General features: G+C 40.4%; 1 protein-coding gene across 2 annotated transcripts; it reads right to left on the bottom strand.

Moving 5' to 3' along the window:
* Positions 1-6,146: 6,146 nt before the first annotated feature.
* Positions 6,147-20,965, bottom strand: ptbp2a (polypyrimidine tract binding protein 2a). Of its 2 annotated transcripts, none has more exons than XM_076994612.1 (14): positions 20,795-20,965; positions 19,639-19,666; positions 16,880-16,949; positions 16,128-16,312; positions 15,857-15,997; positions 15,632-15,751; positions 13,829-13,939; positions 13,514-13,724; positions 12,757-12,872; positions 11,253-11,286; positions 10,700-10,792; positions 7,919-8,135; positions 7,760-7,837; positions 6,147-7,646 (listed from the first exon to the last, which is right to left on the bottom strand). In XM_076994612.1, the coding sequence occupies exons 1-14, from the start codon at positions 20,800-20,802 to the stop codon at positions 7,517-7,519; spliced, it is 1,542 nt and encodes a 513-aa protein (XP_076850727.1). In that variant the 5' UTR covers positions 20,803-20,965; the 3' UTR covers positions 6,147-7,516. The 2 variants fall into 2 exon arrangements, with proteins under 2 accessions (XP_076850727.1, XP_076850726.1); XM_076994611.1 differs by lacking the exon at positions 20,795-20,965 and adding an exon at positions 19,972-20,391.
* Positions 20,966-21,625: the final 660 nt, after the last annotated feature.

Raw genomic sequence — 21,625 nt, 5'->3', positions numbered from 1 at the left:
ACAGTGACCCAGGTGGTGTGGACCAGACACGACTGTTACAGTGACCCAGGTGGTGTGAACCAGACTGTTACAGTGACCTAGGTCGTGTGAACCAGACACGACTGTTACAGTGACCCAGGTGGTGTGGACCAGACTGTTACAGTGACCCAGGTGGTGTGGACCAGACTGTTACAGTGACCCAGGTGGTGTGAACCAGACACGACTGTTACAGTGACCCAGGTGTTGTGAACCAGACTGTTACAGTGACCCAGGTGGTGTGGACCAGACTGTTACAGTGACTGTGGTACTATATGGCCACAGGATCCTGTCAGGTGGGGAAGACAGGCTCTCAACATTTACACACACACGCGAACACACACACGCAATGATCTTTTAAAGGGGTTTTAAGACTGAGAATTATTTATGATTACAGACTTTCAAAAAGGACAAAAACTGTAATTTATTCTTCTACCCACTGAACCGTGCCTATCTGTTCTGTTGAAGCCTTTTTTTACTAGAATATTTCATAAGGTTACTGAAGTCATGCCCAGAGCACTGTGCATTTTACAAATGAGTAACCCTTAACTACCCTAATGCCAAACTACCCTCACATTAACACAACTACAACAACTGTATGAAACTCCGTGAAATCTCCATGCCTGTGTTCATTTCAAAGCTTACATTTCCACCCACAGCAAAAGCGCTCTTTCACTCCGCTGCCAATATCAATTAGCATTTTGTTAGAGGCTATCTATACTCTACATCAGCACCCCGAGCATTCCTCCTCTCGTCTGACAGCCGAGCGATGCCTTGGGCAGCAGGGTAGATGGGACGTCACATCTGCTAGCAGCCCATGTTCTCACACAAACACCTCAACAGGAGATGAAATTATCCGTGTCAGAAAGGCATCACGATATGTGACAGGCAGCTAGAGGGGAGCTTGAAGAATGAACATAGTTCCTGATATTGACAATATTCAGGGAAAGCCCCCAGGCAAAATACTCACTGAGAAACACTGCAATAAGCCTCATGTTGGATTCCATAGCTCAGCCCACGAGGAAACAATCGGTGTAATTGAAATAAATAAACTCAGCAGGAAAAAAAAAAGCGAATAGTTTTCACCACAGCCTAACTGGGTTATCTCTTCTCCCTGTAAAAATAACCCCTTCTCCCTTTCGAACCTTCACATCAATTATTTAAATAAGTGTAGGTGGGAAGTCATTTGCATATAGATAAAAGTCAGTTTAATATTGTAAATTACCTTTTTATGCAGCAATCTAGAGGATTTTGCTTTAATCTCCGAATAAGCTTGTCTTTGTGATTTCTCATGACCCAGCAGAGGGGTGTGTTGGGGAGGGGGGGGGGGGGGGGTGATGTGCTGTGTGACAGGGCGGGGGGCTTGCAGGGAAGGGATGAAGATATCACAGAGAAAGGTTTCCTATTCATCCTGTGCCTCCCTGTAATTAATAGATTATTTACACATGCACACTCCTGTCATTCTCTCCCTGGGCATCTCATTAGTGCTCTGACCTCTCCGACCGGCACCAGCTCCACCACCCCGACCGTGGGCAGCCTATCAGACAGCAGCTGGGGGGAGGGGGGGCGGTCAGGAGGGGGGAGGGGTGAACTCACTGCTCTCGCCCCCCACCGAGAGACAAACTTCCCCCTTCTTCTGTAGATGTTAGCAAAGACACCGCTGCTTACAGATGGGGGCAGGACCCGTCTGCTTGGAAGGTAAAGGACAAATTGAAGCGATCCAGCTGATCTAATTGTAGGCCTAGCGTATGCAATTTCAAGATTTGAGCCTTTCGACATGGGAAGATTTGCATTAAGTCTGGCCCTCCCAGACTGTGGCTGCCTTCACAAGGGTGATTTTAATAGCACTCATAGAAAATATGAGTGTTTTTCAGAACAAAACAGATATGTGTTTATCCATGTTTTGTACTGAGAGGAAATGGAATCATTACAACAGATTCATTAAACATAGGCAGACATCATGAAATGCGTTCACATAATAAAATTTTAATATCAAACAAACAAGTAAAAACATCTTAATCTGAATATGCAGTGTAAATTTGTGGCTAGCCTTAATACAAATTTTGAAAAGCAGTAGATAATCTTATTTTAATGAATTTATTAATTTCACATTGAAACTAATCCGAAATTCCTTCACCTCATACACGAGAACTGACAAATATGAGTCATGAGAAGCATTCAATAAGTCCGATGCCTTTTGTTGTGTATGAAGTCATTACTGGGAACAAAAGCCTGGAGACCCCGGCCATTCTTTTCATAAGCGATATTCTCTCACACTGCGCATTAATACTTCATTCGATCAGTGTAGCTAGCAAAGCGTTTCTGGAAAGCTCGCCTTGCCTGTGTAATTTCATCTGAAGTCCCTCTATTGCCCCGGACTCTCGGAGTCCTGCTCCAGGCGAACAGAAGCAACACGGGCTCATGAAATTTCTCAACCCCCATGCTTGGTGACAGCAATCACCATGACAATCCCACAACACACTGCCACACTGGGCCAAGAACAGGAGGCACTCGGCATGGAGCAGCCGGAGCATAAAAAGACACAAGCATGTCTACTCTAAAAAAGGAACACAGAGCAAATCAATAGTGTCATTATCAGGTAGCCCCGGCCGAATTAGATGTCATGGCACCTGGGGCAATGGGGGATAACGCACATGGCGATTATAAGAGCTCATGATGGATCGAGGCCGAGATGGATTGCCTGGCCCTTTAAGAGTGCTGAATGTAGTATGTGTGTTAGCACTTACACTCCACCACATGCTGGTGGTTAAATAGTGAACTTAGTAAATGAAGTATAATATCAGAACAGTAGGGTGTGTATCTCTGTAAACGGGAGTGTGGAGATCTGGGTGTGCTGAATGGAGGAGTGTGTCCATGGCAAATATCAGTTAGGAGACAGACACGCACAACATCCTCTGACCCCATTTTAAATAATAGTGCTTATCACTAAATATGCAAACCGTAACATGTTGCTGATAAAACAAATAATTCTTGCGAATTAATCAGCATGGGACAAGGTGATGAGAAAAAGCATTCACTGCTCAATCTCAAAGTAAAAAATTGCTTCAGGTATAAAGCTGCATTTTAGTGAAGACTTGAAAGCTTTACATGCGGAATAGAAAACGGGGGGAAAATCTACTCCGACCGTTTACTGTTGAGATGGTGGATGGATACAGATGTCTGGAGAGCATGATTCATGGACCAGACGAGCTATTGATTTGGTCTGGGACCGTGCCCTGATTTATTGTGTCATTTTTTGTTTATAAAGGTAGATTGAGAACACAAGTCTCGATTTAAGTGTGCAAAATAAACGCGGCATTGGGCAACAGAGCCGTCAGGCCGCGTGATGAATCGCAGCACGCAGAGCACAACTTTGAAACAGGAGCACCGTCTTCATCAGACAGCACCAGACACAACGTTCATCACCGGCTGCATCTATCCCATGAAGAGTCAGAAACTGCAAATGGACTACATGAATGCAAAAGGAAGTGTTTGTTCTTTCTTTCTTTTCTACTTGAACTTAATATAGCCCATCAAATTCCTTGGGAAGGGTCACTTCATACTTTTGTACAGGTGCTTTTCCTGAGAGTCAACAAGAAGAGGTAAGCACTTCTTAGTACTGAGCCTTAAGATTCAAGCCATTCATGCAGTCGTGGGTCTTACCTTGGCCTGGTTTCTAAGTCAAAAAGTTTGCAACCAACAATACATTTTAGTCAGAATGGTGCTCTATTTTGCACCATTGTTTTTCAAATAAATGTAAAGGAGAAAAGAGTTGAGAAAGCCTAATTAAATCACTGAGATCTGTGGGACGAGCACCACTGCTCAAAGGTTGGAAGATTTGTACAGTAGCCTAATGCAACGTGTCTATTTATATGAAGTAAATACAGCATCAAACACACAGCCTGGTGATGTGCAGTAACTCCTCCTGTGACCTTAAGGCAATGGAAGTTCAGACATTAACGTCCCAGATTTGGCGCCAGTCATCTGAGCAGAAATGACATTAGCTAGCTAGATAAATGTATGTATTGGAATCATTGGTAAGCACTACTTACGAATGTTTTACTTATTTAATGAATAGGTTTTAGCTACTTTTAAATATCATTTGTGGTTATGTTTCATTAGTGTGCTTTCACTAGCAGTGTTCTTACTCGATGGGCCGATTGGGTTGTGTAAGTTAGCAAGCTAGCGTCTAGCTAGCTAAATCTGACTGGTGGACTGCAGAAATAAATAATACATTAGCTCATTAAAGAGTATTTATTGGTTAAACTACTAACATTACAGCTTATGGTAATTTAGGTGTTTGTGTATACAATTTCCTCCTGGAAGGACACAGCGCAACTGCGCTCGAGACTAAAGACCGTGCACGAGCCGCCGCATTATAAACATGGATCACGTATTTGCAGTCTGCCCCTTTCTCTTTTAGGACATTTTCCCCCATTCTGCTCTTTACACTTATTTACTTAATTATTACCTTTTAGATTTGGTGTCCAGATCAGTCATTGCAGTTGTAGTGCGTCCTCACAACACATTTCATTACATCTTCAGATGAAATGACCGTGTTGCAAATAGTTGGTGGCTGTTAACCTGCATTACACAACTGTTAGTGTGGCGTTAATTACACAAAAGCATGCACACCGAGCAGCGACAACTTCGTACCAATCAGACGAGAAGGGTCATCAGACACCCGGGGAGACGATATTGGTAAGGATACCATTAGCATGTAACATGGTAGAACTATTCTTGATATTGGTGTGAAGAAATAAAGACACACGATGCCACTACGTGAACTAAAACAAATGGTGCTTTGTAGACTTGTCTCCTCTTAGAGGCAAATTATATTTACTCTAACTGTAAAGGCCACTGTGCATTGTCTTTACCGTGTGTATACAAATATATATATTTCTCTCACATACTCTAAACAAGACTCCAGGTGCTGTTGTAAAACGATGCAGTCAATATTGCAATACACAAGGACTCTGTGTTTCTCTGGAAGCATTGCATACTTCACTGTAATTCTGACACACACACACGTTTCAGGGAATGTGCTCGTGTGCACAGCTGATGGAAAAAATGTCCAAAATGTCTCAGGAAACGGTTGTACGATACTATAAATTTTACTACCTATACACAAAATGTGTGTATGCTTCACTGAATCCAAGTCATTTTCGATCATCACATTTTGTCTTCTGTATGAGATGCAAGCAGCACTACACTGAAGAGAGAAGATACTTCCGTTTAGGTCTTTCAAAATATCAGAACCCAGGATTCATTTACAGTGACTAAACAAATGGCACAATATTGACATAACCTTCTTAGTTGTTGCTATGGTAGCCATGAAGTGGTGAAAGTTAAAGGGGAAAAATATATCCACAGAAAATGTTTACTGGAAACATTTATGAATTTTTGCTACATCAGCTTAACACATTATTTAACATTATGCTTGCAAGAATAGTCTAGAGGATAAAAACTATTTTGCTTGCTAAATTACTGTATACAAAAATCACCATCATCAAGGATAGTAAATGCCTCAGTCCAAGACCTGATAACAGATGCCCTAATTATATCAATACAGGGCGTCTGGCACACCAGTCCCCATAGATTCCCCCCTGATATAGAATTTGCCATTAGAAGTGGGTAAATTAATGTGCAACTTGACTGGTCTGCTGTTCAGGTTTAAACATTCAACTAACCTCAGGTTCTGTGTCAAAAATAAGGAACTGAAGTTATCAACATGACCATAATTTTAAAATCATTTTTGGCTCCTAAATGCTACTGTGGTTAAAAAAAAAATTACAATGAATGTGAAATATGACAGCAGTCTCAGTGGGGACGACCATGATCCCAACGAGGTTTTGGAAAGGAAAAAAAAAAAGAAAAAAGACATGAGCAGGACGACAGACAGGCAGAGAACATAAACAAGAGACCAGTTGCAGAAAAAGGGCTGGTAATGAATTTTCAGGGTAGATATTTTGAAGCTCCACGCTACCTGGCGTTCTCTCCTCACCCTATTAGATCATCATCTCCAAAAACAAAGTTTCATAAAAATGTTCCATCCTAAGGGAAGACGTCTCACTAGAGGAGCAGGAAAAAGACAGGAGAGAGAGGAAGAGAAAGGAGACAGAAAGAAGATGAAGAGCTACAGAAGTATTTATTGAGCATGCCACAGACGTAAAAGCAAAGTACAGGGGGGAGAGAGAGACGGAGAAAAAGACAGAGAGAAAGAGAAGATAAAAACACACACAACCAAGTCAAGCCTTCCCACTTTGTTAGAAAAAATGTTTTTTTAATTGTGCCATGTCCAAACTATACTGAATCTTACATTTCTAAATATGTATTTAAAAAAAAATTATACATAACTTCTTTACCACGATCTCAAAATGTACAGTCCATTCATGTGAGAAACGCACCCCCATGAGGTTCTGGAAGCAAATGGGTGAAGGTAGGTTGTTACATTTCCTTATAACCGTTAGTTCTCTTCTTCCTTGCTAAGAGGATCGAGCATTAACTTGTCTGTGGGTTCTGCTGTTGGGAAATATAAAACAGGGATCTCCTAAAAATTGGTTTACAGAAACTTAAGACTAAAGGCACAAACTTTGGTCCCACCAGGCTGGCCTACTTCTGCACTGCTCACGTCAACTCTCCAGGCTCACGTTGGTCAGCCTTTACTAACGCATGCAACAGCTGTTACCTGAACAAAGATTCTCAAAACTAACTAGACCTGTTAGCACATGCAGAAAACATCCTTTGAGTAAGTCCACAAAACAAACAAAAAGACAAAACAAAGCCCCTGCAACACAAATGCCTAAAAAGAAAAAGGTAGTACATTAAAATAAATGCTTTTAAAAATACCTTGGGATATCCAGGCGTGTATTACAGCTTGTGTTGAACAGTATGCTTTGTAATGAACCACTAGAGTTGTCTGTTATATACATTTCACTGGATATTTCGCCAAGCTCCTCAACCATAACAAAATCAAATGAGGATAAACAAAAACAGACAAATGAACACAAAAAGCAAGCAAATGTGGGCTTGAATTCTGAGGCAGGATTCGCACACTGTACAATTCACTCATGGGAGAGAAAAAAAAAGAAAAGCAAAACTGCTGTTTTTACAAAACTTTACACCTTCACAACAAATAAGCCTATGTCCCTATGTGGCTGACGTCTTGGGTGTATGAAAAAAGAATGGATGTTTATGCTAGTTTGCTCAGTAAGGCACATTCTTGTTAACTAATTTTACTAAAAAGAGGTACCGACCTCCTCTAGTGAAGAACTGGGGAAGGTACATGACTTGCTATCATACATCAGGGACACTGGGAAACAGGGTAAAACTTCATCTTTCTCCCTCCAGATTAATTTCCATTACATTTTTCACCCATATTTTCTCAAGGAATGACTGGTAAAACAAAAGGAAAAAAAAGGGTCAAACTACGGTCCCGTGTACCAAAACAGTCAACAGGTAACGCTAGAAAATAAGACTGATCAGGACGCCTCGGCTTCTTTTAAATTGTTGATTTGGAGAAGGAGACCCTCAGATGATGGTTGTCACCCATGTTATAGTTGTGGAGATCAATCAGACACTGAATGGCCTCTTCGACTGTAGACATCTGGAGTAGAGCCATTTTACGATCTCTGCATAAAAAAAAAGTAAAATGGTTACAAAAAGACAAAAGCCACAGAAAATAAATTGAAAAATTTCAATTTAGTTAGGTAACTTCACCAGACAAGCAAGCAAAGAAACATACTGGAAAAACTTGAAAGCTTTCACAGTGCCTCCGGAGTTGGTGAACAGTACCCTGAGGTCATCTTCAGTAATGTCTTGTCTGTAACATTGACAGGACAATAGTTAAGTGTTCTGACATGTGAAAGAAAGAAAAAGAGGTAAGCAAGATGGCTGCACTTACGGGATGTTTGACAGATGAAGGGTGGCAGAAGGAGGGAAGATGTTCTGGAAGTTCTTGGAGCCTGGCTTCTTGAAACGATGTAGAGGTGAGTTGGTAAAATCCTTGGTGAGGCCCTGATCATCCAAACCATCCCTGGGTAACTGAACCGTCTGGTGTTTGGACATGGTCACACGGATGATCTTTGAATACATCTTCTGTCCATTAAGATGACTCATAGCTAAGAATACAAACAAAATGAGAAGGCAGAAACAAGCAAACCTGCTCATTTAAACACTTCAAGCTTCAACAACACAATTCCAATTATTTACCACTGAGCAAGACAGGATCTAGTTTTATACTCTGTACCATGACATTAGAGCTATGACTACTGGTATTACTAACTTATACACAGTAATTTCCAATAAAGGTATACAGTTTACATATTTCTGCATTTGCTGAGAAATGTAGTAAATTGTAATATAAAGTAATATAATCTGAAAGCATGAAATAAACATGTACATCTTACATTTAATCCCACAGCATTTATACACCTATACAGATGCATTTCGGGGATGTAATGTGGAATAATGGCCGCTTGATTAATTTTAGCATTTTAGATTTCAATTTTATGTGTAACTGGATGAAAATTTACTCATTACTGGAAAAAATTAAATTACTTGAAAAAGGTAAAAATGTAAATTAAAAGCCGTTATAGCAATACTACTTAATATACATCTTTGGAAAAACACTAAACTCCTGTGTGTGTACACCCTGGATTCTTTTTTTTTTTTTAATAACCATTTTAACTTGGTTTTAACTGCGAATTCTAACTTTAGATGACTGCCAAAATCAAACAGGGAATTGTCCTCATGGGAATGAATAAGAATTTACTGACTGAATTTTCATAAGAATTTAATAATAGAAGTGTCAAGTAATAATTTTATAGCTGAATGTACTTCCGTAATTTCAGTGCTATGTAATGCAAGTCCAAGTACTTCCAGGTTAAAGATGGGTCAATTATCAGCTTTTATAGAATTGCAGAGATTTAGCTATAAGCATTAATGTTTTTTAAACAAATTACATTAAACAAAGAATGCTTTGGGTTTCCTAAGAAGTCAGCCACCACCACCACTGTGTGAACTAGCAGCTATCCACCACTTCTCTTCCAGCAACGATTAATAAGGCTAGAACACTTTAGAAGGAATCCTGGAAGTAAACACAAAACCTCTTAGTTGACAGAAAGGCTTGTGGAGGAAAAAAAAAAGAGCTTTAAAAACAAATCTCTAGAAGATTTTGCATGAACACGCAGTACTCCATAATTACAGACCTTTATATTATAGAGCATATCTTGCAAATTACACATTGAGCTAGCTCACACATTTAATTAGCTCATAATGTAGAATGAGGGACTCCCACCTTGCAAAAAATATAAACTGGCTAATGCACACCTGTCCCACTACAAACTGTTCTTACGTGTAAAATCTACTATAATATATGCAATAGATTAAATATTTCTATACATTTTAACCATGAAAATATATGTAATATATATGCACTACATATATTCGCCTTTCCATATTAAGCAGTGGTCACACTGCCTGAGAGATTTCTACTCATTATCAAGGAAGAGAAGTCTTCCTTGCTGATTTTGCACAACGTGCTTTTTATGCACTCAAAATAGCATACACAGTATGCATCGATATGTGTGTGGGCCAATCACAAGCATGAGAAGGCAGTTAAATTTCTGAGACAGTTCAAAAGACGGAGAGCAAATCTAGTTAAAAAAATGGGAGGGAAAGGACATGAAGGCTTAATGAACGGCGTGTGTATTTCATAGTCTGAATAAATTCTGAGAATCATAATTACCAAGCAACTAAGGGTTTACGTTTGCTCGCTGAAAGCACAGCTGGCTGACAGTACCGATACTATTGTCATATGGCGACAGTCACACACTCAAGACTTCAAAACAAGTTTGAAAAAACAAGGCACATTCATCTTCCAGAGCACAGCTTCAACATTGCCCTACAATAAATTGTTAGGTACCACTACTTCCTAATGAAATGTAAAATATTTAAAAATACAGAGATTAACTCTAGTATAGTTAGACTTGCACTGTTCTGTGAGATGACGTGAATGTCTGGATTCATAAAAAAAAAAAAAAACCCCACAAAGAACATCTGTGATTAGTCAGAATGCTGACATCAAGCAAACACTGTGATTAGAGGGCTCATTTGCATGTTGTAGCTTTCTGTTATCTTTAATGCAAAGGCCAATGCTGCAATAATGATTAACAATATATTCTACAGCGCCTTTGTGCACTGCAGTTTTAATTTGAGGTAAGACACAAAGCACCATCAACACACAGTAAACCCAGACACCAGTGTGGTCCATCACTTAGCACTGTTAAAGCCATATTTGATAAGCTAGGTCTTGTGATTTTTTCTTTGTTGTAATTTATCTAAATTTTTTAAAAAGTAGATAAATGGCAATGCATTTGTAGCAGTGATTGTAATGCGATTTGGTTGAACTCTAAGCTGACTCGGAAACCTAATTTGTTTACTTAGTAGACACTGGCATTAGCTGGGTAAAACAAACAATGTGAAAATAAAGTTTTTAAGTGTCAATAATTGGGGTGAGTACACTTAAATCCTACAGGAATTACAGAAAACTATAAATACAAGAACAAAATTATGTATTAAATGAAGCACTCAATCCCTTGTATTGGGAAAGTCCAGCAAAGGGCAGTGTGTGCTCCTTGACCACTGCCTTAATAGAAGGGTAATTGCAGGAAATAAATCTTACCGAGCTGGGCTTGATTCATATCAGCCATCTGTATCAATGCACTGTCTTTTTTATTATAGAGGATCTTCACACGCTGCACGTCACCATACACCCCTGCATTAGAGCAACAAGCAGCAAGAGGCAGGAGGAGGAGGGGGGGAGAGGGAGGAACAGTTAGCCTTTAACAGAGGGAAACTTAGAGTGGAAAGATAGATAGATTTATCATAATGAAGAGAGACAGAACATTTTCCCTAATGAAGAAAACTGATCACAGTCTGAATAGAAGCCAGAGGTTGTGGAATAACTCAAAATAATTTTAAATTAAGCTCTGGGGGTGATCACACATGCAAAAACATATGCATGCATTAAATTAAATACAAAAGCACTATGAGAGAAAGAGGGGAAAAAGTGGGGGAAAACTAAAAAATAAAAATGAAAATAAAAACTAGCATTCTAAAAGCCAACAGAGGTGAACATCAAATAAAAACAGCACGTAAAATAGAGGGAAAATACAAAATAAAATAAAAAATTAAAACAAAACAAAAAAAAAGGTAGAGTGCTAACAAGAACATACCGAAGAGGGTAAACAGACTTTGGGGCGTAACCATCTTTAGAAGGAGAGAAGAGTAAGCAGCGTGAGACAGGTAGAGAGAAGAGTCGAGGAAGAGCGGAGATGAACAGATCATCCATAACGGAGGGTGGTTTCCCGCAGAATGGTGAGGTGGTCATGGATCATGGTTCAAGGCAGTTAATTGGGGGCAAGTTCATCCGTGGAACATATTTGTTCAAGCAGAGAGCATGAACAGTGAGGCGTGGCCAGGGAGGGGCAGACGTGGGGATGAGAAGAGAGGGATTTAGAGAGAGATAGAGGGGTAGAGGGGAGAAAACAGGGAATGATTGGGGGGAGGGGGAGGGAGACAAATGCAGAATAAAGGAGAAAAAAAAAGTGGGGGAGGGGACAAAAATATATAATACAGGTCAGTACACAGGAAATGCAGGAGTTTGGTCAGAAAATGGCTGCTCTATGCAATTCTAGTTTAAAACAGCAAATAATTGTGCCAATGTAGTCACCCAATATTAGGGTAAGATACATTCATTTCAAATTAAAAAAGCCTCTGGTAATGAGAACAATAACATCATGAGGGAAAAAGGCATGCAGCAGACATAAGTTCAGGATAAGCATGGCAGATCTGGAAAGCAAGTAAACTGTTCACAGTCGTGCAGTATGGCCCAAATACCCTGTGATGGCCATGCTGGGTTAGACAAACACACCACCTGTCAAAGTTACGGTGTGAACAGAGATAGCCATGGCCGACCTGGCAAAAACACTTAACGCAGTTACCAAATACGGAGAGCCACGTTAACATTGAGACTTCTCATAAGACACATGAGTTACCATTTTATTTCATACATGTTCTCAAGTTTCAAAAGTGCCAGGAGGCCAGGAGAGAGCAAAGCTTAGACAAACATTAATACCAACATTTAAACCACTCAATTAAATATAGCAGAAAGCAGGCGGACAGAGAGAGAAAGAGAAAGTTAGAGACAATGACCAGGTTTGAGAAACAGCAAAATAAGGACAGGGCCATAGGTAATTTAATGGACAGAAATAACTTTTGGAAGACAGATACAAGCAGACACATGCAAGCAAAGAGCTGATTAGCAAAGTTGGTGAAAATATTAACAGTTTTTGAATTACAGTTATCATCCCACACCAAACATTGTGTTGAATTCTCAGTACTGCCAATTAGACACTGTTAGACAAAACATAAAAAGGTCCAAGGCAAAGTGATTTAATTACTTAAAACTATGAAAGGGGACCGTCATGTTCAGACATCCCAAAGGCAAAATTCGAGCAAAAAAACCTTAGTGCTAGGGTTTATGGCGCATGAGAAAACCAACCAAACGGATGCAATTCCAACCTGCCGTAGGGCATTTAGTTCATCCGTTGTATTTTATGGTTATCAAAATAAACATGAACACACTGAGAAATGGCGTGAGTAAAAGCCAACGCCAGGACACACACTCTGGACGGTGTAACGGAGGGCAGAGCCCAACACGGTGCGTGAAGGTCGTACCTCTTCGTTCAGGTTGCTGACCAGAAGGACCCCGCTGGCGCCCGAGTGTCCGGACAGAGCGACCCTCCCTGCGGCCGCTGCGGCCGCCGCTGCCGCGCTCAGGGGACTCAGTGCACCTGCAGTTACACCAGTGGGTCAGAGGGGGCGCTGCTGAGGGCACAGCTCAACTTCAACCTTCTGATTCTGCTCAACAGCTCCTTTAAAAAGTTTCAATTCTAAACAGTGTTGTAAAGCAGACGTGTCGTTTCTGGGATGTTAATATAAATATTGCTTCTTATAAGTAAAATATATTCTTTGATTTGGTTAAAAGAAGTTGGGATGGAGTGGTATTTTCAGTAACAAGCTTAATATAAACTTGTTTGAATGTCACGGGGGGAAAATGTCAAATATTTGAATTAAGAGACCTTATGAACAGATCACTACCAAAAGGTCAACTGCGTCGTAAGAAAGCATATCTACACAACATTGCACCTAACCTGAGAGCAAATCCGTGTTAATTAGGAGTCACCGTGTGCTAGCGCTTCCCTTCATCCATACGGTGAGCCGCTTACACCGTTTTCATACATTTTTAAACCGATCAATCACAACTTTGGTCATAATCATGCAGTTCCGACATTATTTTTTTTTGCACAAACGCCATTTTATCGTTTTTGACCGAACTATATTTACAGACATACGCAACTCTGAAAAACCAAGAGACAAGCCCCAAGCCCACACAGACATATAGAAAGAGGAGAAAAAAAAAAGAGGGAGATACCTGGTATCTTACCGAGCAGGGAGTTCGAGTCCTTGCTAAAGGCTGCTGCCACAGAGGGGTCTACAGCGGGCTGGCCGTCACCTGCAGGCAGCTCGGGTCTGGTGTAGTCCCTGCTCTTATCGTTATTGTACTTCACATTCAGGTTCACAAGTTTGGAGTAGTCTATGCGGAGCGTACAGCAGGCATTATATATGTTCTGACCATCAAGAGCCTGAGACAGAGAGCATGGGGATTATTTTAAGAGAACCCATCAGAGGTGCGGCCTGTTCACTTCACAGCACGTCGACCATGAACTCCGATAAACGCAACACTCACCACTTTGGCTTGCTGTGCGCTAGTTGCATCATTGTACTGTAGCAAGGCCTGAAACTGATTGTTCTTTGTGAATGTGATGATTTTCATGACTGTGCCAAACTTTGAGAAGATCTATTGACAGAGAAAGGAGAGAATTGAGAAGATCTATCAACAAAAAAAGGGAGAAAAACATATAAAAAACAGAATTACAATAAAGATGAGACAAACATCAGAATGCACTGGAAGCACAAACTTCGGTCATTTGTAAAAAATTACATCTCTCACGGATGGAGAGGAACTGTGGTGAATAAAAACTGGCGAATGGAGAATGTGCAGTTATGGACATTCAGTGCCAATAATGGCCAATTAACACCTTGCAGTGACTGATTTCAATTACTGATATTGTTTTGCACGCCATAATCCGTATATAAAATGCATCAAAGCACGAGGCAGAAACTACTAACGCAATAATAAAATACAACTAATAACATTTATTTTTCAACTTAGCAGAAGCAGCACTACCGAACCTTTAAATAACCGTGTTGCTGGTGTGTACAAGAGTGTCTTCACACTGAGCTACAGGAAAGTTTCTCACTGAACTTCCAAAGAGCATCAAAGGTGTTCATATGATCTTTGAAGATTAACAGAGCAATTATAATCCTTACTAATGCGTTCAAGTGCAAAATCACCTACATTAGTTTTATATTACTGATCCGCTGCAAAATAATACTGCAATGAACTGAGCTACATGAAAATAGCCAGTGTGACACAAATGTCAACAATTCATTATGACTTAATACCATCACAAAATGAATAAAATTCACTAAATAAGTAAACCAAATCCAATAACATAACTGAAGGATATATATGCCTGTTCATTATGGTAACTTATTATACACACAGGCTGCACCTAGGGGTGGGTATCACTACTGATTTCCCAGTTCGATTCGATTCCGATTCACAAGGTCCCGATTCTATTCGATTTTCGATTCGATCAGTTATCGATTCTTGTAGGGAAATTTCAGTTACAATAAAAAAGTGTTGTTTGAATGTGAAATGTTGTAATGATACAAGGAACACTCAAACTTTATTAAAATGTATTAAGATATTGGTGTTTATACTGTGAACAGTTACATTCTTTTTTTATATCAATTAATGCACATACTTCCACATAGCTCCTTTACCAGAAAATGCGTTAAAAGCAGTTTTGAACAGCCTTTTAAAGTGCAAATAAAGTTGTTTTTTTTTTAGCATGTAACAAAAACATTTATGAACATAGTTCTGAATATTGTAAACATTAAGGTCCAAAAACTAAGATTTTTTCATGACTGCTTTCTGACATCTTGGAGATTGTCAAATTTTTCTGCAAGAAAAGGAGCTGATCAACATGTTGAGGAGTGAGACAGCTCCTTTGTGCAGTAACAATATTGCCAGCTTTTGAGAAAACTTCACAGCTTTATACTTGACGCATCACGACCGGCGTGAGGGTCCGTGCACCTCTCGAATTTTGTAACCGCGCGCGCCATGCTTCAGCGCAATGAACAAAGTCATGTTTGCTGGGTTCATACACCTAAACAAGGTGGAATTCAAGCACGTGACGCGAGATAAAATGCGAGACGTTAAAACGGTACGCATATGCGGGGAAAACTGCCCAATTCTAAAGATCGATCTCAGGTTTAATAAATCGATATCGAATCATTCAAATGAAGATCCATTTGAATCGAAAAATCGATTTTTTAAACACACCCCTACCCATCACCATCAGCAAATATCACTCACCAATATAATCACATCCTGTCTGCTACAGGTGTGTGAGGCACCTACCTGTTGCAGTACGTCCAGGGTGACGGGGTAGAACATGTTGTCAATGATAATCCTCAGCACTGGACTGGAGGGTGAAGAGACGGTACCGTCGCTAGAGCCCGACGTGGGGGTACCGCCTGACTGAAAACACAGCACACACACTCAGAACCGGCGGCTGGCCAGACCGGCCTCGGTCCTCTAAAGTTCTACAATGGACTCTGGAGTTAGTGGAGTCTTTTTCGCTACCTGATTTGTATTGTCGGTTTTGAGCTCCTTGTGATTGGAATACTGTATGAAGACAGGGACGTTTCGGACGTGCGGTGTAACAGCCGAGTAGTAGTTCACCATGGTGATGGCTGCCTCCTCTGTGCTCAGCTCTAGAAACGCCTGCGCAAGGCAACATTATAAAGTGAGACGCATTGTGCTTTATAATAACGCGAGATTATATAGATGAGCAACGTCGTCACGTTATTGAACATTAAGGCACGTTCAAAAGACAATCGCCTCTCCCACTCACCTGGTTTTTGCCTTTCAGGGTGAGGATATTGGTGACCTTTCCAAATGGCAACCCTAAAGCAATGATCTCCGTTTCTGTGACTTCACTGGGGAGTTTTCTGATGTGGAGCACGCGTGATGGTGGAGCATCTCCGACCCTTTCTTCAACCCTCAGTTTCTTACTGTCGCTTCCATTGGATGTTCCATCTAAAACAGTAAGGGCGAAGAACCACACAGACGTTTTGCCCCTTTTGCTACACACAATCGTACAATTGTTGTGATTAAGAATGAAGGTCGCCAAAAGCCTTGTGTGTCGGTATACTGGAGTCTAAAACCCTCCATGCAGATGACCAAACAAAATATACATTTCCTATATATACACACACACGTTACAGGTAACAAACAGCTGCCATTTCCATTTTCTTGATATGTCCGGATCCTTATTAGGATGATTAATCGAATGCCTTTGTAGCAAAGTTTCCTAAATTGAATAACAGCATTTTGTTCTCAGAGCAGCTCACACAAAACATGTTTCTGAGTAGCCATAATAAGATGCGCAGCACACAATCACAATTCCAGGCACATGTTAGAATGTGTGGGTGCCCACCTACAAAGGAGTATGAGGTTACTCATAAGCCATCCTTCTAGAATATCAGCTCTGCTAACACAACGCACTGCAACATAATCCTCCGATTTCTTTTAGTGCTGCTGGTGGAGGAGAACAAACGTATGTAAACGTTGTTCCAAACAGAGAGAGAGAGAAAATCTGCTTACCGCTGATACTGCTCATCCCTGAATTGGGACTGTTGTACATGCTGCTGGACAACAGCTCATCCGATCCTCTCTAAAGCAAAGAAAAAACATTATATAATCAAACCTGTGTGCTAATTAAGAAAATTCCCATATTCAAGATACTGCTAAATGCACTTCATTGAGGACTGCATGAGAAACCAGTATGCATAAACCTTTTGGCTTTCCCACCCCCACAGGAAACAACCCAACATGTGTGGAGCAGTGGCCAGCCAGATGCACAGAGTACAGCTAAAAGTGACTTGAAGGGCCAGTAGCCAATGGTGCAACCCATACACCACACACATCCTACCAGCTTACCCACACGACCACCGTGGAGTTGTGATTAAAGTCCTCGTTATAACACTTACAGTTAAGTCCAATGATTGCAGAGCTTGCGTATAAAGAGACTGTGGGATTAATCAAATTCTTACTTTTTGTGCAATACTTAATCCCAACTAAACCCATTACTCTGGGCTTTACGTCTTTGTTTAAAGGCAGGAATAGCCAAAAGCACTGATGCACCTCGCATTAATGTTTTGAGAAAAGGAGGGGAAAATTCCCTTTTCTCTCATGTTTGTCAGAGATGACAAATGTGGCTTAAGTGGATATATGATTTATTCCCCCCATCACACTGTGCCTTAGTCAAACATTGCATCAAAATTAAATGAACAAAAATGTCTGAAAGATGGAACTGAAAACAATAAATGCTATTAAAATACGTAAATAAATAAATAAAAATCCACACACAAATGGGTTAATGTAATTTTGAAGGAGGGAAAATGCTGTTGGTTGAACACAAACTAAGTTAGGAGATCTCCCATCAGTGAGCATTTCTGGAAAGAACAAGTTTTGTCCTAACCATCTTGGACATAAACAAGCCCCATTCAATTACTGACAGTCTAATATTATGAAAGCCGGAGATGGAAACCTGAGGTGGTCCTGCATCAAATATCCAAAGGACACCTTCTAAATCTCCTTTATTCTTTCAATGACAAAAATATCAGCCACTGAAGATCAAATAATAAACTTTAATGGTCTTGGCAATTCTCTATCCATTCAAAAAACAAATTATTCTGCGGTCGCCTATGGCTTATTTGTCTCTTTATTTATAAGGGACATCATACAGCCCAACAACATAGGATATGTAAACAAAGCAAAAAACTATTTCCCCAAATATAAGTGTCACGCGTGTACAACCATGTTACCGGTAAACCAATAGGGTGCCTCAATCCCAAAGAATAATATTACCAATCTCTAACCTCTCCAAAAAAGAGGGAGACAAACCACATCACTTTCCAAGACGGCCATGATCTGGTGAAAATGTCTTTCAAAAAACCCTTTTGATAGATGAGCATATAGACCATCCTCTAAACATGATTCTCAGGGGAATCACTTGAATGACAGCAGATTTACTGAGATTCTCAGTTTTTGGCAAAAAAAAAAAAAAAAGACCTACACTAGAAAGATTGAACAGTGAGGAAATTAGATTTAACAATGCAGACATGGCCGCTGCCTTTTACCCAGACAAGCCCTCACTGAATTCAGCCCTCATTAAATTACTTACCAGTAATTATGAAACAGTGGTTTTCAACCTATTGGTCACTTATCAGCTGTAAATGTTAAGATAAAATAATGATGCGTGGGTGCTTATCCCATGAATGTACATAGGACTGTATAAAACTTTCCACTTTTAACAATCCATAACAATTTTTTAACCAATAAGCCTCATTGACATTGGTGTAATTGAGGGCCACTCACCGACGTATAAATCATGCCACACTCCAGACTGCACTACAACGGGATAGCTAATGATACATGATGTGACTACTGTTGTAATTATGGTGGAAAACATGTGGCTTTTAGAATTTTTGTGCAGGTAATATATTTTTTTATCCATCTGCAATATGGTCGTCACACAAGACGGTTTGTTTCTGGTAAATAATTTACCTATAATTCTGAGCTGAGAACAAAGGATGAGGTGTAAAAGGATAAAGGATAAAGTGTAAATCCTCTCACTGAGCCTCAACAAAAGCCTTAGAGTTCTCACTTTTCCTTAACAAAAGTTGAAATATGGTAAAGGATTAAATGAAGCTAATACAAAATGGCATCTTTGAACTATACAAGCATGTGCCATCTCTCTGATTACCATTACAACAGATGCCCAAGAAACCCAATATCTGTTATGGTAACAGGATTAAATTTCTGTTGTGGTTCCTTCAGGCCTTGCTACTGTTTCATAACTGCACAGTGGAAACAGTCGAGGATTAAAAGCAAGGCTGCTGTCTCAGTGAAAAAAAAGCCATGCGTACACGGTGAAGCAACAACAGGTGTATAAAAGTTACTGTTAAAGTCAAGAAGATTAGATTTGGCTATAAAACGTGGTTTCACAGAAAAGTGACCTTTTAAAATGATCTACTCAATAAAATGTTTTTACCTGTAAAAAATCAGACTGTTCCTGAGATTGTGTTTTGTATTATATGAATACAAATAAAACTTTTACCGGGAATAAATGAATGCAACATACCACCCCACTGCACCCGAATTTAGACCACAAAATTGCAACCAGAATGGAAACAGATCACCTGTTTATTTTTTATAAAGGATTATCAAAGTATTAAGCCTTTATGACAATATAAACCTTACACATTTTCACAAAAATGCTTTGTAAGACCCTTGTTATGGACTGCACAAAAATGTCATAGGACTCCATTAGGTGCACGGTTGAGGAGAATGAGGCTTACCTTTACACCAACTGCAACGTCGCTGATGCTGTTAAAACAAAAGCACGATCGTGTTGGTTATTAACATTAAACACAGGAGATGTTCATATGGAGCAGATTGAACACAGTTTGGTTTGTTTCGCACAATCTTAGGCGACATGAACGTGCGTGTGTGTGTGGCCCATGAGCAAACACAGGCCTCGTAGGTGAGACGGAGGGCCAGGTTAGCAAACACGGGCGGGGAAGAATGTGGCCAGACGGACCTTTCCCTTTAAACTGTTATTATAAAACATACAATATAAAACATATATACAAGAGCACAGAGTGGGAGTGTAGCATTACACTCACACGTACCCAGGGCCCGACCTCCTCCTGCAAGATAACCTCATGAGTAAAACAAACCCTAAGATAGCTGGCTAGTTATCTAACCACTCTCAGATGCAGCAGGGTGTCCAGTGGCCCCTTTTTTGTGATTATTAGTGTGTTGTTTGACCCCGGGACCCTGCCCGGTACCTCCTAACGTGAGGTCCAGGCTACATGTGTCCAGTGTGTCTGGTCATACACGGAGCTACACGGGCGGCTACACTAGCGCTTAGCCCGCTAGCCGCACCAGCACTGTAGCTACCCGGCCGTGCTGACTCTTCCACAGCTCGTTGAATATGCACTAGCTAACAAATACAGGACCAGGGTGATTGATAACCTGTCACTATTGGGTTAACATCGGGTTTGTTGTATTTGAGGAGCACATAGGAGAGCCGAGCCGTGCGGTAACACCAGCCACCACAAACAAAAGGGTTTCCTTGGCGACACGCCTTAGCGCGCGCGGGGGGCTACATGCTAACAGGCGCGCGCACAGCTAACGCTAGCTGGTTAGTTGGCCAGCCAGCTACACACACACCGTGTAAATGTAAGACTCGTGTGAAGTACATGTGTTTAATTTCAAGTGGTTAGACGACACAGAAATACATTTAACTTACAAATGTTTGTACTTTCAGGCCCGCGGGCGGTTAACTGGCTCGGAGATTCAATGGGTTAGCTTAGCTTAGCATGCTAAGAAGCGCCATAAGATGAGGTAAAGGCTACACAAGTAATAAACCCCTAGGTGCGAGAGCAGACTGTGCGTGCTCACGCATAAAACCTTTTTTTGCTTTAAAAGGGTAATAACAAGTACACTTACCCGTCCATTACTGGATTGTTTGTGTTTTTCCTCAACGACCCAGTTAGCTAACAGTCCTGTATATTCTTGCGCTCTGCCAACCTCACACAAGACGACAAAATGGAGGCGGAAATTGTGTACGGAAAAACACGGAGAAATACGGAAACAGACGGAGAAACACGGAAACCGCCGAATGAGTGGATCGGACAAACGCGTGTGCGCGGGAGAGCAGAGCGCGGATTAGGCTGGCCCACTAAAACACACACCTAACGCATTGTTTATATCGTACCGTGGAACAAAAAAATGTCCCCTAAATTTGACAGTGAGTTTAAGATAGCAATTTTGGCCCAGTCCCAAGGTGTACTAGGACAGCAGTGAATGTTTTTGCATCTTTCTTTGGACCAAGTCCTCTGGGAAGGATAATGCACTTTAGATGCAGAAAGAAATATTTAAGTACTCAATGTCAGAACAACAACAAAATCCTTTTACTATTTTTAAAACATGTGAGGAAATGTGTGCAGTAATTCACAACAACCAAGAAACCTCCAAAACTAGGTGAAGAAACACTACCACATTAATGTATAACAATAATACAGACTATTGATAGAAGAATAATAATGTGAATTCATAGGAGTGCAACGGAGGCTACCGGAAAGACATGCATCTAATTTACATAAAACTGTTAATATAGTTTTATAGGATGCAGTCTATAGAAATTAATGTGAAATAACATTTCAGCAGTCAAAGGTGAGCTGTATCACAGCTAGAAACATAGTCACCTACTTTTGCTTATCCTGTTAAAATGATGGATATAAAATCGATTCTATTGATATGACACATATTTTCCCAAAT

Source organism: Brachyhypopomus gauderio, unplaced genomic scaffold (genome assembly GCF_052324685.1).
Source record: "Brachyhypopomus gauderio isolate BG-103 unplaced genomic scaffold, BGAUD_0.2 sc153, whole genome shotgun sequence".
Classification (NCBI taxonomy): domain Eukaryota; kingdom Metazoa; phylum Chordata; class Actinopteri; order Gymnotiformes; family Hypopomidae; genus Brachyhypopomus; species Brachyhypopomus gauderio.
This window is presented reverse-complemented; position numbering and strand designations above follow the sequence as displayed.